Source organism: Coptis chinensis, chromosome 2 (genome assembly GCF_015680905.1).
Source record: "Coptis chinensis isolate HL-2020 chromosome 2, ASM1568090v1, whole genome shotgun sequence".
In the NCBI taxonomy this organism is placed as follows: Eukaryota; Viridiplantae; Streptophyta; class Magnoliopsida; order Ranunculales; family Ranunculaceae; genus Coptis; species Coptis chinensis.
The window spans coordinates 114,096,132-114,112,824 of NC_141457.1; the positions used below are offsets into that span (position 1 = coordinate 114,096,132).

The 16,693-nt window shown below is 30.0% G+C and overlaps 1 protein-coding gene across 1 annotated transcript; it reads left to right on the top strand.

Annotated features, from left to right (window-relative positions):
• The first annotated feature begins 707 nt into the window (after positions 1–707).
• Positions 708–2,022, top strand: LOC147520978 (uncharacterized). The gene is made up of 3 exons (XM_086594995.1): positions 708–1,085; positions 1,322–1,410; positions 1,738–2,022. Exons 1-3 carry the CDS (start codon positions 1,047–1,049, stop codon positions 1,883–1,885), a joined length of 276 nt encoding a protein of 91 aa, XP_086451121.1. The 5' UTR covers positions 708–1,046; the 3' UTR covers positions 1,886–2,022.
• The last annotated feature ends 14,671 nt before the right edge of the window (positions 2,023–16,693 follow it).

Below are 16,693 nucleotides of genomic sequence, written 5' to 3' on the forward strand. Positions count from 1 at the left end.
CTACCGCCTAGCGTTTTTTAGAACATTGACCTTAAGACACGAAATTTTCGGTTAAGTTATGATTTTTTAAGATGTTCCTCGGTTAGACATCAATACGATCTTATTTGGTAGATTAATTTATGGTGGGTTTTTTTAATGAGGCAAGGGGACAAAACTGAAAATGACAAAATTCCAAAATATCGAACCAAAAAATCCACTCTCATTTCAAAAACACTCTCAAAACAATAGTTGACTTTTGTTTGAAAAAGACAATAGTACCCTGTTATGCACGTGTGTCGATGTATACCACCTTAGGTAGTATGCACATACGTCAGTGCATACCAAACATCACAAAAAAAAATAGTCAGTGCATAACTCATCTTGGTATATGACTATGCGAAGTAAGCACAGGCGTCTGTGCATACCAAATATCATAAATAAAATGGTATGCACAAGTGTCAGTGCATACCACTTCTTGGTATGTGAGGTATGCACAAACGTCAGTGCATACCAAATATAGAAGGTAAAATTGGAAAGAGTAAAAAGTAAAAAAGTCAAATCTGTCCTTATTAGTAATTAAAACGTGAAATCTGGTTTTTCTAGCAGTCATAATCCAAAAAAATGTCCTAATCAAATGGTTTCAAACCCAGCTATCCTATTAAAATTGGAAATTTGGCCTTTTGGCCTTTTGGCTTATTTCTTGATTTTGAAATAGCTGGTGGCCGACTACAAGCGTCTTTCTCAAATCTCAAATGTGTATCCGTGTATTAAGCATTGGTCAGTCATTTTGCCTTTAAATCATTGGAAGTTTATTGAAGTCAAATTCTGTGTTCTGAAAGGAGTTCAAATCTATAATGGAGAGTTGATGTTCTAAAAGCAAGGCCAACCGATGTTTTGTTTGAGTCTCATGCAAAAGCTAATTTCAAGGGAGAGTTGATGTTAAAATTAGATCGATAAAAGCTCATCTTTAAATACTAAGTAAACAAGGAGAAAAAACAATGTATGTGGCTTTGAAGAATTAAAGCCACTGCATCGAAGTTTCTTGCCTCCTTCCTGCAGCTCTAACAATGGCTTCATCTACTTTCGCCAAATGGATGAGGCCTGAGGTAATACTTTCCTTCTCAAAATGTATGTATTTGCCTTTTCGGTTAACTCATGTATGGATTTTCAATGGGCGCGTCACTAAATGATCATTGTTTGTACCACTTACTTAAAGGGTACACATTATTTGGTTCAATAAATGAAATGTGTTCAACATGTGGAATAAAGGATTTCTATAACAATGTTAAACTTATGGCATAAGCTGTTTGACGTACGTGTCTATTTTCTTTGATATTTGTAGGTTTATCCACTTCTTGCTCCGGTCGTAGCAGTTGCTGGTTTATGCAGCATGCAGTTGGTGCGGAACCTTCGCACCAACCCTGAAGTGCGGTAAGTTTTCTGCCTATTAACAGGTCCCTAAACCCTCCACCCAAACGAAAACATACGTGCAGACATATACATGCTAGATTACTGGTCACGGTTATATGTGAACTACATCAGTAGCTAGCTTGAACATTCTTTAATTGAAATATATAGATGTCTGTGACTAATACTGCCCATGATGCTGATCGACAAAGTTGTTTTATCTGAGTGGTTATTAAGATTCATGTAGTTTATGTACACTCAGCAATCTCTTTCTTTGGCGCTGTGCATGGTTGATGTGTTCGTTAGCTATTATATTATATATCTATTGAATTGATTTGTTTTTTTTTCCAGGGTCACCAAACAAAACAGAGCTGCAGGGGTGCTTGACAATTTTGCAGAGGGTGAGAAATATACGGAACATTTTTTGAGGAAGTACGTCCGGAATCGATCCCCTGAGATAATGCCATCCCTCAACCAATTCTTCTCACGGCCAAAATGAACGGGTGCTTGAGTGTGAGAAAGTAGGATGTACTAGTTTTTGTCCAAAGGAGTACGAATTTCTGTTGATTGTTGTTTTGTAATCCCGAACATTGGTTTAACAATGAACTTGAGCTCTGATTTACTTGTATATGATCTCATACATGGTGTTTACTATTGATGTATTCACACACTACACATGCTCAAATCATTTAGAGCATTCCCAATGCAAGTCATTATTTCCCCCCTCTTATCACCTCCATGTTGTAATTATCCGGCGTTGTATTGTTGTACCACTTGCATGTCGAGTCTCCACCGCATTCACAATTACAACAAACTTGTTCATCATTTTCAAAATATATTTTCATCTACCGGAAATTAAATTGGAAGACCTATCCGACCCACGTGTTTGATTGAACTCGCTTGTTACACGATTCCAAAATCCTTTTGCATTTTGGAAAGCATCAACAATGGAGTCTTCACTAATTTTTATCAAAACAAAACATAGAGCTTGATCTTCGGACATGCTAAAATGAGTCTTTGCTTTTGCTTGAGTGCTACCACTTGCTTGAGTTGTTTGAGATGCTTGAGATGCCATTTGATATATATATATATATTTTTTTGAAGAACTGATTTTGAAGAAGAAGAAATATGATTGTTGGAAGTGTGAGTTCGTTGAAATGGAACAAATGTTGTATATATACCAAAGTTTTTATTTTTGACCGTTCTGACTTTCTGACCGTTGGTGAACTAGCCGTTAAGCACTACTACAGAAAAACTCATATACCACTGTTATTTACAATGGTAAAAAGCCTTTAGCCACTGTTTTCATACCGTGGCAACCACCGTGACAAATACTTTTAGCAAAACCGTGGGGAAAAGTACCTCTTATATACCATGGTTTTGACTCAAATCGTGGTATTAGGATTTCCAAACCGTGATTAATAGTCTTAACAATATGCTTTATTCAATGTGAACCGTGGGGAATAGCGATGCTAAATACAATGGTTGGGTATATAATCTGCTTATACCTCAGTTCTTACCAAACCGTGGTTTATAGTCATTTAAAAAAAATAAAAGCCCCTAATTATTTGATTCTAATCATATTCATTCAACAGGCAACCTGCCCATTTTCACCATATATATCCACACTGGATTTAAAAATACATTGTTCAAATAAACAATTCATAGTACAACACGAACAAAAGATTTAAATTTAGACATCCAACACGAAGACATTGAATTGCTAAAAGAGTTTTGAACTTTTTTGAGTCATAAATAATGAAATAAGCATCCAAATTTACTTGTTCTATCAAAATAATAATGACATAATTTGTTCCGTCAATCAAAAGAGCAATCTATTTGTTCCATCTAAAATTTCAAAAAAATGGTGAGACCAAACACCAAACCTTAACCAGAATGGGTCAAAACCTAGCTAAGACACAACGCTTATATATATACAAAAAAAAAAAAAAAAAAAAAAAAAAAAAAAAAATAGTAACACAATAGATTGATATCTTGTAGTGCGGAAAAACTAGAGCTTGGTGGGGAAAAAAAAAGGCAAAAATGATCCGATATGAGAAGATGAAGAAGGAGGCGGTTGTAAGAGTGCTTTGCTCCATCTCTTTCTTTTTTTTTTCCCCTTTTTCCAAAAATGGCCAGAGAAAGAAGATGGAGAAGACGTAGCTGTTGGAGGTGGCGTTGCCTCTCTCCTTCTTTCTTTCTTTTTCCCCTTTTCCTTTCCGTGAAATTTTTTGGGGTACGACACGGACACAAAACCATTTCCATTTTCGTAGTTTTGTTTCCATACGAAATGACCTTTTCCTTTCCATGGGGCAACCAAACACCCGAAAAAATATCGAAAGGGTGAACCACACCTTCTTTCCTTTCCTTTCCATGGTCTTTCCTTCAAAACAAACACAGATGGTCTTTTTCCTTTCCATGGTCTTTCCTTCAAAACAAACACATATAAAAGTGGTATTTTGTGGACCAAGGATTTATGTTCAGAAGTGTTTAGAATTTAATCCACTTGATATTTTGTTGTTTTTTGTGGGGAGGACCTACTCCAGTTGTTAGTTCTAGTTATTTTCTTATGGAATGAATGCAATTTTCATTTAGCTTGTTTCCATTTTTTTGTGCAAAATGAATGAATGAATATCAATTATATATAGTTAAAAAATATATATTATCTTAATATATATATTATAGCTCTACCCTCTTCAATTGAGGAAGCGTTTCTAGGGTGTCCACGTGTCATGATTAATTAAGAAAAAATATTAGATAAAATAGGAAACAAATATTTATCTTTATCTTTAGATATATATTGGGGAGGGATCAATATACCATATATTATAAAAATGTAGGATATAAATAAGAAAACAATCACATCTAGAGTTTCACAGAGTCTCTAACTTTTCCTAAACACTATAGCTAATTACGAAAAAAAAACAACCTAATCTAGAGTTTCACAGAGTCTCCAACTTTTCCTAAACAATATAGCTAATTAAGGAAAAAAATGGGAGACAAAAAACTAAATTGCTAAAAACAATAGTTTACACCGAATACGATTTTCCTAAAACACTTTTGATTTGATGCGTCATCCACTGTGGGATTTAGACATTTATTCATAGTTAAAGATTCTAAAAATCATAATTCCGACCACAATAAGTACAACATATTCCAATTCCTTAGATATATATTATAGCTATACCCTCACCAATCTATTATTTTGAGTACTCGGAGAGACTCCAGTTTTTTCTAAACTCTATTACCAATTATAAAAAAAAGGAAACAATCTCATTTATAGTTTCACAGAGTCTCTAACTTTTCTTAAATACTATAGCTAAATACGAAAAAATAATCTCATCTAGAGTTTCACAGAGTCTCTAACTTTTCCTAAACAATATAGCTAATTACAAAAAAAAAAAAAAAAAAAAACCCTAAAAACAATAGTTTCTACCGAAAACGATTTTCCTAAAACCCTTTCGATTTGATGCGCCATCCACTGTGGGATTTAAACATTTATTCATAGTTAAGGATTCCAAAAATCACAATTATGGCCACAATAATTATGACATATTCCAATTAAATTAATGAATTTATAATTTTTCAACTCTATAATGTTATATATTAGGCGGAATAACGAGATTTAATTAAAGTGGACATTGGACTTAAATAAATTATATACCAAACCAAAATAAATTACATGTGAAAAATTAAATTATACAAAAAATAACATCACAAAATATATAATAGAAAATGAAAAAAAAATAACGGCAAAACAATAATGACAAATATTTTAAAAAATATATCATACTGAATGAAACTAATGTCAAAAAATAATTAATGGAGAACCAAAAACTGGATACAAATGCATCGAACTAACCTCAAATAATATTTAACGAAAAATCGAAAATCGGAAACTGGATGCAAATGCAAATGCAAACATTAAACTAATCTTAAAAAGTAATTAATAGAAAATCGGAATATGGATACAACTGCATTAAACTAACCTCAAATAATAATTAACGGGAAATCAAAACTTGGATGCAAATACATCAAACTAACATAAAAAAATAATTGTCGGAAAATCGGAAATTGGATGCAAATACATTGAACTAACCCTCAAAGATTTAATTAATGGAGAATCGGAAATTAGATGCAACTCCATTGAACTAACCTCAAAGAAAAATTAATTGTAAATAAACATGGTGCAAATGCGTGGAACTAATATTAAAGAATAATTAACGGAAATCGAAACCGGATGCAACTGCACTGAACTAATATGAAAAAATAAACTTGATGCAAATACATTGAACTAATCTCAAGAAATAATTAATGGGAAATCGGAATGAAACTGGATGCAAATTCATTTAACTAACCTCAAACAATAGTTAACGGGAAATCGGAAACTAGATGTAAATGCAACCTTATCAAATAATAAACGAGAAATCGAAAATCGGAAACTAGATGCAAATGCATTAAACTAATCTCACATCTATAATAATTAATGGGAAATCAGAAACTGGATGCAAATGCATTGAACTGAATTCAAAGAAATAATTAATAAGAAATTGGAAATTGGAAATTGGATGCAAATATATTGAACTAACTGCAAATAATAATTAACGAGAAATCAGAAACTGTATGCAATTGTATTGAACTAACCTCAAAAACTAAATAATGGGAATCGGAAATCGGATGCAACTCCATTGAACTAACCTCAAAATAAAAATAACGGAAAATTATAAATTGGATGCAAATGCATTGAACTAACCTCAAAACATAATTGGGTTATATATTGTGAGAATGTCTCGATAAGTACATTTTTGCATTTAAAACGGTGTTTATCTTATCTCTTTCCGTATGATTGAGAACTCCTTTCTATTCAAGTAGCTTTAATATATATGAACTTCACCTTATTAGACAATCTCACAAAACTTCAATTAAACTTCTATTATTAAACAACAAAATGAAGTTAAATTGAAGGGTTTTTATCAAAGGTGATTTTTTTTTTAATGGAGAGTGAGATTTTCACATTATAAGAAATTTTGATGAGTGATCAATATAATATTAATATATAATAGTTATGCATATTTGCAAATATTTTTCAGAATAATTAATATAACAACACCCATTGGTAGATAATCTTTTAAGATTCCACATAATGAGTCATGCATATAATTTAAAGAATAATTGACATGAAATCGAACTGGATAATCTTTGATGATCCCACATAGTAAATCAAATATAATTTAATTTTTATGTCATGTTTGCAAGGACATTACAGATAGATCAATATAAGTTGGGATTACACACTTGAGTTTTTGATTTGTTTTTTTTTTTTTTGGTTTTTTTTTTTTTTTTTTTTTTTTTTTGTTTTTTTTTTTTTTTTGTTTTTTTTTTTTTTTTTTTTTTTTTTTAGTTTTTTTGTAGTATATATACTCTTCGAATAAAAGAAAATGTTGTTGTTGTTATTGTTATTTTTTTTTTTTTTTTTTATTTATAGTATATAGTCTTCAAATAAAAGAAAATGTTTTTTATTTTTTTTTTTTTTTGTTGTATATTCTCTTCGAATAAAAGAAAATGTTGGTTTTGTTGTTGTTTTTAAGTGGAAATTTTATTTATAATGATAACAAATTTTACAAATAATTAGGACTAGCGTGTAACAATGCGGACCCAAGTCCTTTCGAATCATAAATCCTATCCTCCTAATACAAACTTCGTTAGAACCAACCGTTTAGGTTGTAGTGCATAAGTTTCTGCAATCACTTAAGGAGCTTAACAAATTGTTGTGCCAAGAAACTAACAGTGTCGAAACTGAACGGAATGAAACAATGCTAGTAAACTCTAGAAGCCTCCTCGTGTTATCACACAATAGGAAAGAGATAGCACATAAAATGAGACATATGCTTTTGTCTGAACACTCTTACATGGTATGTACGTGAAAAATTAATTTTTTCTAGATGGGTTTTTAAACTTCAGATTTCCTAGATGAAGATCGTGGCTTTGTAATGAGGTAGAACATATGGAAGAATTTTTCACAAGGTAGTTAGACCAACACGTATATTCTGAATTGATGGCGCAAACTTCAATAGTGGAAGCTGTTTGGAGGTTTTAGAGTAGTGCACGCAACTGTATTTGAACATAATAAGTTCAGTTAGCTTTGCTTTTGTGATTTTTTGATTTGTTTTATTTTTCTAGGGTTTATTTTTTTTTTGGTTTTTGTAGTGGATAATCTACGAAAAAATGAAAATGATTTTTTTTTTTTTAGTTTTTTAGTATATACTCTTCGAATAAAAGAAAATGTTGTTGTTCTTATTGTTATTTTTTTATTTTTTTTATTTATAGTATATAATCTGCAAATAAAAGAAAATGTTTTTATTTTTTTTTTTTTGTTGAATATTCTCTTCGAATAAAAGAAAATGTTGGTTTTGTTGTTGTTTTTAAGTGGAAATTTTATTTATAATGATAACAAATTTTACAAATAATTAGGCCTAGCGTGCAACAAGCTGTGACGCAAGTCCTTTCTGAACTGCAAATCCTATCCTCTGGAATACAAACTCGTTAGAACCAACTGTCATTAGGTTGTAGTCCATAACTTTCTGCAATCACTTAAGGAGCTTAACAGATTGTTGTGCCAAGAAACTAACAGTGTCGAAATTGAACGGAATGAAACAATGCTGGTAAACTCTAGAAGCCTCCTCGTGTTATCACACAATAGGAAAGAGAAAGCACATAAAATGAGACATGTCCTTTTGTCTGAACACTCTTACGTGGTATGTGCGTGAAAAGTTAATTTTTTCAAGTTGGGCTTTTTAACTTCAGATTTCCTAGATGAAGATCGTGGCTTTGTATTGAGGTAGAACATATGGAAGAATGTTTCACAAGGTAGTTAGACCAACAAGTATATTCTGAATTGATGGCGCAAACTTCAATAGTGGAAGCTGTTTGGAGGTTTTAGAGTAGTGCACGCAACTGTATTTGAGCATAATAAGTTCAGTTAGCTTTGCTTTTGTGAGTTTTTGATTTGTTTTATTTTTATAGGGTTTTTTTTTTTTTTTTTTTTTTTTTAATTTTGTATAATCTACGAAAAAAAATGAAAATGACGTTTTTTTTTTTTTTTTTTTTATATATACTTTGAATTTTGTTGTTGTTATTGTTATTTTTTTATTTATAGTATATAGTCTTCAAATAAAAGAAAATGTTTTTTATTTTTATTTTTTTTGTTGTATATTCTCTTGGAATAAAAGAACCTGTTGGTTTTGTTGTTGTTTTTAAGTGGAAATTTTATTTATAATGATAACACATTTTACAAATAATTAGGACAAGCGTGCAACAAGCTGTGACGCAAATCCTTTCTGAACTCCAAATCCTATCCTCCTGAATAGAAACTCGTTAGAACCAACTGTCATTAGGTTGTAGTCCATAACTTTCTGCAATCACTTAAGGAACCTAACTGATTGTTGTGCCAAGAACCCAAAATTGTTGGAACTAAACGTAATGAAACAATGCTGGTTAACTCTAAAAAGCTTCTCGTGTTATCACACAAAAGAAAAGAAATAGCACATAAAATGAGACATGTGCTTTTGTCTGAACACTCTTACGTGGTATGTACGTAAAAAGTTAATTTTTTCTAGATGGGTTTTTAAACTTCAGATTTCCTAGATGAAGATCGTGGGCTTTGTAATGAGGTAGAACATATGGAAGAATGTTTCACAAGGTAGTTAGACCAACACGTATATTCCCAATTGATGGCATAAACTTCAATAGTGGAAGCTGTTTGGAGGTTTTAGAGTAGTGCGCGAAACTGTATTTGAACATAATAAGTTCAGTTAGCTTTGCTTTTGTGAGTTTTTTGATTTGTTTTATTTTTCTAGGGTTTTATTTTTTTTTTTTTTTTTTGTAGAGGATAATCTACGGAAAAAAAATGAAAATGATTTTTTTTTTTTTTTTTTTTTTTTGTAGTATATACTCTTCGAATAAAAGAAAATGTTGTTGTTGTTATTGTTATTTTTTTTTTTTTTTTTTTATTTATAGTATATAGTCTTAAAATAAAAGAAAATGTTTATTTATTTTTTTTTTTTTTTTTTGTATATTCTCTTCTTGATAAAAGAAAAAATGTGTTTGTTTTGTTGTTGTTTTTAAGTTGAAATTTTATTTTATAATGATAACACATTTTACAAATAATTAGGACAAAGCGTCTGAACAAGTCGGACGGCCTTAAGTCCTTTTCGAGCTACAAAAATCCTATCCTCCTAAATACAAACTTCGTTAGAACCAACTGTCATTAGGTTGTAGTCCATAACTTTCTGCAATCACTTAAGGAGCTTAACGATTGTTGTGCCAAGAACCCAAAATTGTCGAAACTAACGTAATGAAACAATGCTGGTTAACTCTAAAAGCCTCCTCGTGTTATCACACAATAGGAAAGAGATAGCACATAAAATGAGACATGTGCTTTTGTCTGAACACTCTTACGTGGTATGTACGTGAAAAGTTAATTTTTTCTAGATGGGTTTTTAAACTTCAGATTTCCTAGATGAAGATCGTGGCTTTGTAATGAGGTAGAACATATGGAAGAATGTTTCACAAGGTAGTTAGACCAACACGTATATTCTGAATTGATGGCGCAAACTTCAATAGTGGAAGCTGTTTGGAGGTTTTAGAGTAGTGCACGCAACTGTATTTGAACATAATAAGTTCAGTTAGCTTTGCTTTTGTGAGTTTTTGATTTGTTTTATTTTTATAGGGTTTTTTTTTTTTTTTTTTTTTTGTTTTTGTAGTGGATAATCTACGAAAAAATGAAAATGACGATGTTTTTTTTTTTTTTTTTTTTTTTTTTAGTATATACTCTTCGAATAAAAGAAAATGTTGTTGTTCTAATTGTTATTTTTTTTTTTTTTTTATTTATAGTATATAATCTTCAAATAAAAGAAAATGTTTTTATTTTATTTTTTTTGTTGTATATTCTCTTCGAATAAAAGAAAATGTTGGTTTTGTTGTTGTTTTTAAGTGGAAATTTTATTTATATTGATAACAAATTTTATAAATAATTAGGACAAGCGTGCAACAAGCTGTGACGCAAGTCCTTTCTGAACTGCAAATCCTATCCTCCGAAATACAAACTCGTTAGAACCAACTGTCATTAGGTTGTAGTCCATAACTTTCTGCAATCACTTAAGGAGCTTAACAGATTGTTGTGCCAAGAAACTAACAGTGTCGAAACTAAACGGAATGAAACAATCTTTGGTTAACTCTAAAAGCCTCCTCGTGTTATCACACAGTATAGGAAAGAGAAAGCACATAAAATGAGACATGTGCTTTTGTCTGAACACTCTTACGTTGTATGTGCGTGAAAAGTTAATTTTTTCAAGTTATGCTTTTTAACTTCAAATTTCCAAGATGAAGATCGTGGCTTTGTATTTAGGTAGAACGTATGGAAGAATGTTTCACAAGGTAGTTAGACCAACAAGTATATTCTGAATTGATGGCACAAACTTCAATAGTGGAAGTTGTTTGGAGGTTTTAGAATAGTGCACGTAACTGTACTTGAGCATAATAAGTCCAGTTAGGTTTGCTTTTGTGAGTTTTTGATTTATTTTATTTTTCTAGGTTTTTTTTTTTTTTTGGATTTTGTAGAGGATAATCTACGAAATAAATGAAAAAGACGATTTTTTTTTTTTTTTTTTTTTTTTTTTTTTTTTTTTTTATAGTATATACTCTTCGAATAAAAGAAAATGTTGTTGTTGTTATTGTTATTTTTTCTTATTTTTTTATTTATAGTATATTGTCATCAAATAAAAAAAAAATGTTTTTATTTTTTTTTTTTTTGTGTATATTCTCTTGAATAAAAAAGAAAATGTTGGTTTTGTTGTTGTTTTTTTAAATGGAAATTTTATTTATAATTGATAACAAATTTTACAAATAATTAGGACAAGCGTGCAACAAAATTTGTGACGCAAGTCCTTTCTCGAACTGCAAATCCTATCCTCCTAATACAAACTTCGTTAGAACCAACTGTCATTAGGTTGTAGTCCATAACTTTCTGCAATCACTTAAGGAACTTAACTAATTGTTGTGCCAAGAACCCAAAATTGTCGAAAACTGAGCGTAATGAAACAATCTTTGGTTAACTCAAATGCCTCCTCGTGTTATCACACAATAGGAAAAAATAGCACATAAAATGAGACATGTGCTTTTGTCCGAACACTCTTCACGTGGTATGTGTAATGAAAAGTTAATTTTTTCAAGATGGGTTTTAAACTTCAGATTTCCTAGATGAAGATCGTGGCTTTGTAATGAGGTAGAACATATGGAAGAATGTTTCACAAGGTAGTTAGACCAACAAGTATATTCTCGAATTGATGGCAAAAACTTCAATAGTGGAAGCTGTTTGGAGGTTTTAGAGTAGTGCACGCAACTGTATTTGAACATAATAAGTTCAGTTAGCTTTGCTTTTGTGAGTTTTTTATTTGTTTTATTTTTCTAGGGTTTTATTATTATTTTTTTTTGGTTTTGTATAGGATAATCTAAAAAAATTTTTTTGACGATTTTTTTTTTTTTTTTTTTTTTATATATACTCTTGAATAAAAAGAAAATGTTGTTGTTGTTATTGTTATTTTTTTTTTTTTTTTTTTATAGTATATATCTTAAAATAAAAAAAAAATGTTTTTTTTTTTTTTTTTTTTTGTTTATATTCTCTTGAATAAAAAGAAAATGTTGGTTTTGTTGTTGTTTTTAAGTTGAATTTTATTTATAATGATAACACATTTTACAAATAATTAGGACAAGCATGCAACAAGTCGTGTGACGCGCAAGTCCTTTCTGATTGCAAATCCTATCCTCCTAAATACAAACTTCGTTAGAACCAACCGCATTAGGTTGTAGTCCATAACTTTCTGCAATCACTTAAGGAACTTAACCGATTGTTGTGCCAAGAACCCAAAATTGTCAAACCGAACGTAATGAAACAATCTTTGGTTAACTCTAAAAGCCTCCTCGTGTTATCACCTGATAGGAAAGAGATAGCACATAAAATGAGACATGTGCTTTTGTCCGAAACACTCTTACGTGGTATGTAATGAAAAGTTAATTTTTTCTAGATGGGTTTTAAACTTCAGATTTCCTAGATGAAGATCGTGGCTTTGTAATGAGGTAGAACATATGGAAGAATGTTTCACAAGGTAGTTAGACCAACACGTATATTCTGAATTGATGGCGCAAACTTCAATAGTGGAAGCTGTTTGGAGGTTTTAGAGTAGTGCACGCAACTGTATTTGAACATAATAAGTTTAGTTAGCTTTGCTTTTGTGAGTTTTTGATTTGTTTTATTTTTTTTTTAGGGTTTTTTTTTTTTTTTTTTTTTTGTAGTGGATAATCTACGAAAAAATGAAAATGACGATGTTTTTTTTTTTTTTTTTTTTTTTGTAGTATATACTCTTCGAATAAAAGAAAATGTTGTTGTTCTAATTGTTATTTTTTTTTTTTTTTATTTATAGTATATAATCTTCAAATAAAAGAAAATGCTTTTATTTTTTTTTTTTGTTGTATATTCTCTTCGAATAAAAGAAAATGTTGGTTTTGTTGTTGTTTTTAAGTGGAAATTTTATTTATATTGATAACAAATTTTATAAATAATTAGGCCTAGCGTGCAACAAATTTTTGTGACGCAAAGTCCTTTCTGAATGCAAAATCCTATCCTCCGAATACAAACTTCGTTAGAACCAACCGTCATTAGGTTGTAGTCCATAACTTTCTGCAAATCACTTAAGGAGCTTAACAGATTGTTGTGCCAAGAAAAAAAAATTTAATGAAACCGAACGGAATGAAACAATCTTTGGTAAACTCAAGATGCCTCCTCGTGTTATCACACATGATAGGAAAGAGAAAGCACATAAAATGAGACATGTGCTTTTTTCCAACACTCTTACGTGGTATGTAATGCGAAAAGTTAATTTTTTCAAGTTGTGCTTTTTAACTTCAGATTTCCTAGATGAAGATCGTGGCTTTTGTATTGAGGTAGAACATATGGAAGAATGTTTTTTACAAGGTAGTTAGACCAACAAGTATATTCTGAATTGATGGCACAAACTTCAATAGTGGAAGTTGTTTGGAGGTTTTAGAATAGTGCACGAATCGTTTTTGCATAATAAGTTCAGTTAGCTTTGCTTTGCTTTTTTGATGAGTTTTGATTTATTTTATTTTTTATTTTTTTTTTTTTTTTGATTTTGTAGAGGATAATCTACTTAAAAAAAAATGAAAATGACGATGTTTTTTTTTTTTTTTTTTAGTATATACTCTTGAATAAAAAGAAAATGTTGTTGTTGTTATTGTTATTTTTTTTTTTTTTTTTTTTTTTATAGTATATAGTCATCAAATAAAAGAAAATGTTTTTTATTTTTATTTTTTTTTGTTGTATATTCTCTTCGAATAAAAGAAAATTTTGGTTTTGTTGTTGTTTTTAAGTGGAAATTTTATTTTTAATGATAACACATTTTACAAATAATTAGGACAAGCATGCAATAAACTGTGACGCAAGTCCTTTATGAACTGCAAATCCTATCCTCCTGAATACAAACTCGTTAGAACCAACTGTCATTAGGTTGTAGTCCATAACTTTCTGCAATCACTTAAGGAACTTAACTAATTGTTGTGCCAAGAACCCAAAATTGTCGAAACTGAACGTAATGAAACAATCTTTGGTTAACTCTAAAAGCTCCTCGTGTTATCACACAATAGGAAAAGAGATATAGCACATAAAATGAGACATGTGCTTTTGTCGAACACTCTTACGTGGTATGTAATGCGAAAAGTTAATTTTTTTCTAGATGGGTTTTAAACTTCAGATTTCCTAGATGAAGATCGTTGGCTTTGTAATGAGGTAGAACATATGGAAGAATGTTTCACAAGGTAGTTAGACCAACACGTATATTCTCGAATTGATGGCTAAACTTCAATAGTGGAAGCCGTTTGGAGGTTTTAGAGTAGTGCACGAATTGTATTTGAACATAATAAGTTCAGTTAGCTTTGCTTTTTTGTGAGTTTTTTATTTTGTTTTATTTTTTTTTAGGGTTTTTTTTTTTTTTTTTTTTTTTTTTTAGAGGATAATCTAAAAAAAAATGAAAATGATTTTTTTTTTTTTTTTAGTTTTTTTTGTAGTATATACTCTTGAATAAAAAAAAAAATGTTGTTGTTGTTTGTTGTTATTGTTTTTTTTTTTTTTTTTATTTATAGTATATAGTCTTAAAATAAAAGAAATTTTTTATTTATTTATTTTTTTTTTTGTATATTCTCTTCGAATAAAAGAAAATGTAGGTTTTGTTGTTGTTTTTAAGTTGAATTTTTATTTATAATGATAACACATTTTACAAATAATTAGGACAAGCGTGCAACAAGCTGTGACGCAAGTCCTTTCTGAACTTCAAATCCTATCCTCCTAATACAAACTCGTTAGAACCAACTGTCATTAGGTTGTAGTCCATAACTTTCTGCAATCACTTAAGGAGCTTAACTGATTGTTGTGCCAAGAACCCAAAATTGTCGAAACTGAACGTAATGAAACAATGCTGGTTAACTCTAAAAACCTCCTCCTGTTATCACACAATAGGAAAGAGAAAGCACATAAAATGAGACATGTGCTTTTGTCTGAACACTCTTACGTGGTATGTGCGTGAAAAGTTAATTTTTTTTTCTAGATGGGTTTTTAAACTTCAGATTTTTCTAGATGAAGATCGTGGCTTTGTAATGAGGTAGAACATATGGAAGAATGTTTTTCACAAGGTAGTTAGACCAACACGTATATTCTGAATTGATGGCATAAACTTCAATAGTGGAAGTTGTTTGGAGGTTTTAGAGTAGTGCACGAATCAGTATTTGAACATAATAAGTTCGAGTTAAGCTTTGCTTTTGTGAGTTTTTTGTTTGTTTTATTTTTTTTTAGGGTTTTTTTTTTTTTTTTTGGTTTTGTAGAGGATAATCTACTGAAAAAAAAATGAAAATGATTTTTTTTTTTTTTTTTTTTTTTTTTTTTTTTTTAGTATATACTCTTGAATAAAAAAATGAAAATGTTGTTGTTGTTATTGTTATTTTTTTTTTTTTTTTTTTATTTATATATATAGTCTTAAAATAAAAAAAAAATGTTTTTATTTTTTTTTTTTTTTTTGTATATTCTCTTTGAATAAAAATAAAAAATGTTGGTTTTGTTGTTGTTTTTTAAGTGGAAATTTTTATTTATAATGATAACACATTTTACAAAATAATTAGGACAAGCATGCAACAAGTCGTGGACGCAAGTCCTTTTGAACCTACAAATCCTATCCTCCTGAATACAAACTTCGTTAGAACCAACCGTCATTAGGTTGTAGTCCATAACTTTCTGCAATCACTTAAGGAGCTTAACTGATTGTTGTGCCAAGAACCCAAAATTGTCGAAACCGAACGTAATGAAACAATCTTTGGTTAACTCAAGAAGCCTCCTCGTGTTATCACACAATAGGAAAGAGATAGCACATAAAATGAGACATGTGCTTTTTTGTGCCAACACTCTTACGTGGTATGTAATTGAAAAGTTAATTTTTTCTAGATGGGTTTTTAACTTCAAATTTTCCTAGATGAAGATCGTGGCTTTGTAATGAGGTAGAACATATGGAAGAATGTTTCACAAGGTAGTTAGACCAACAAGTATATTCTGATTGATGGCACAAAAACTTCAATAGTGGAAGTTGTTTGGAGGTTTTTTAGAGAAGTGTGCACGAACTCAGTATTTGAACATAATAAGTTCAGTTAGCTTTGCTTTTGTGAGTTTTGATTTGTTTTATTTTTTAGGGTTTTTTTTTTTTTGGTTTTGTAGGGATAATCTACAAAAAATGAAAATGATGTTTTTTTTTTTTTTTTTTTTTTTTTTTAGTATATACTATTCTTGATAAAAAAAAAATGTTGTTGTTGTTATTGTTATTTTTTTTTTTTTTTTTTTATTTATAGTATATAGTCTTCAAATAAAAGAAAAATTTTTTTTTTTTTTTTTTTGTATATTCTCTTCGAAAAAAAGAAAATGTTGGTTTTGTTGTTGTTTTTAAGTGGAAATTTTATTTATAATGATAACAAATTTTACAAATAATTAGGACAAGCGTGCAACAAGCTGTGACGCAAGTCCTTTCTGAACTGCAAATCCTATCTTCCTGAATACAAACTCGTTAGAACCAACTGTCTTTAGGTTGTAGTCCATAACTTTCTGCAATCACTTAAGGAGCTTAACTGATTGTTGTGCCAAGAACCCAAAATTGTCGAAACTGAACGTAATGAAACAATGCTGGTTAACTCTAAAAACCTC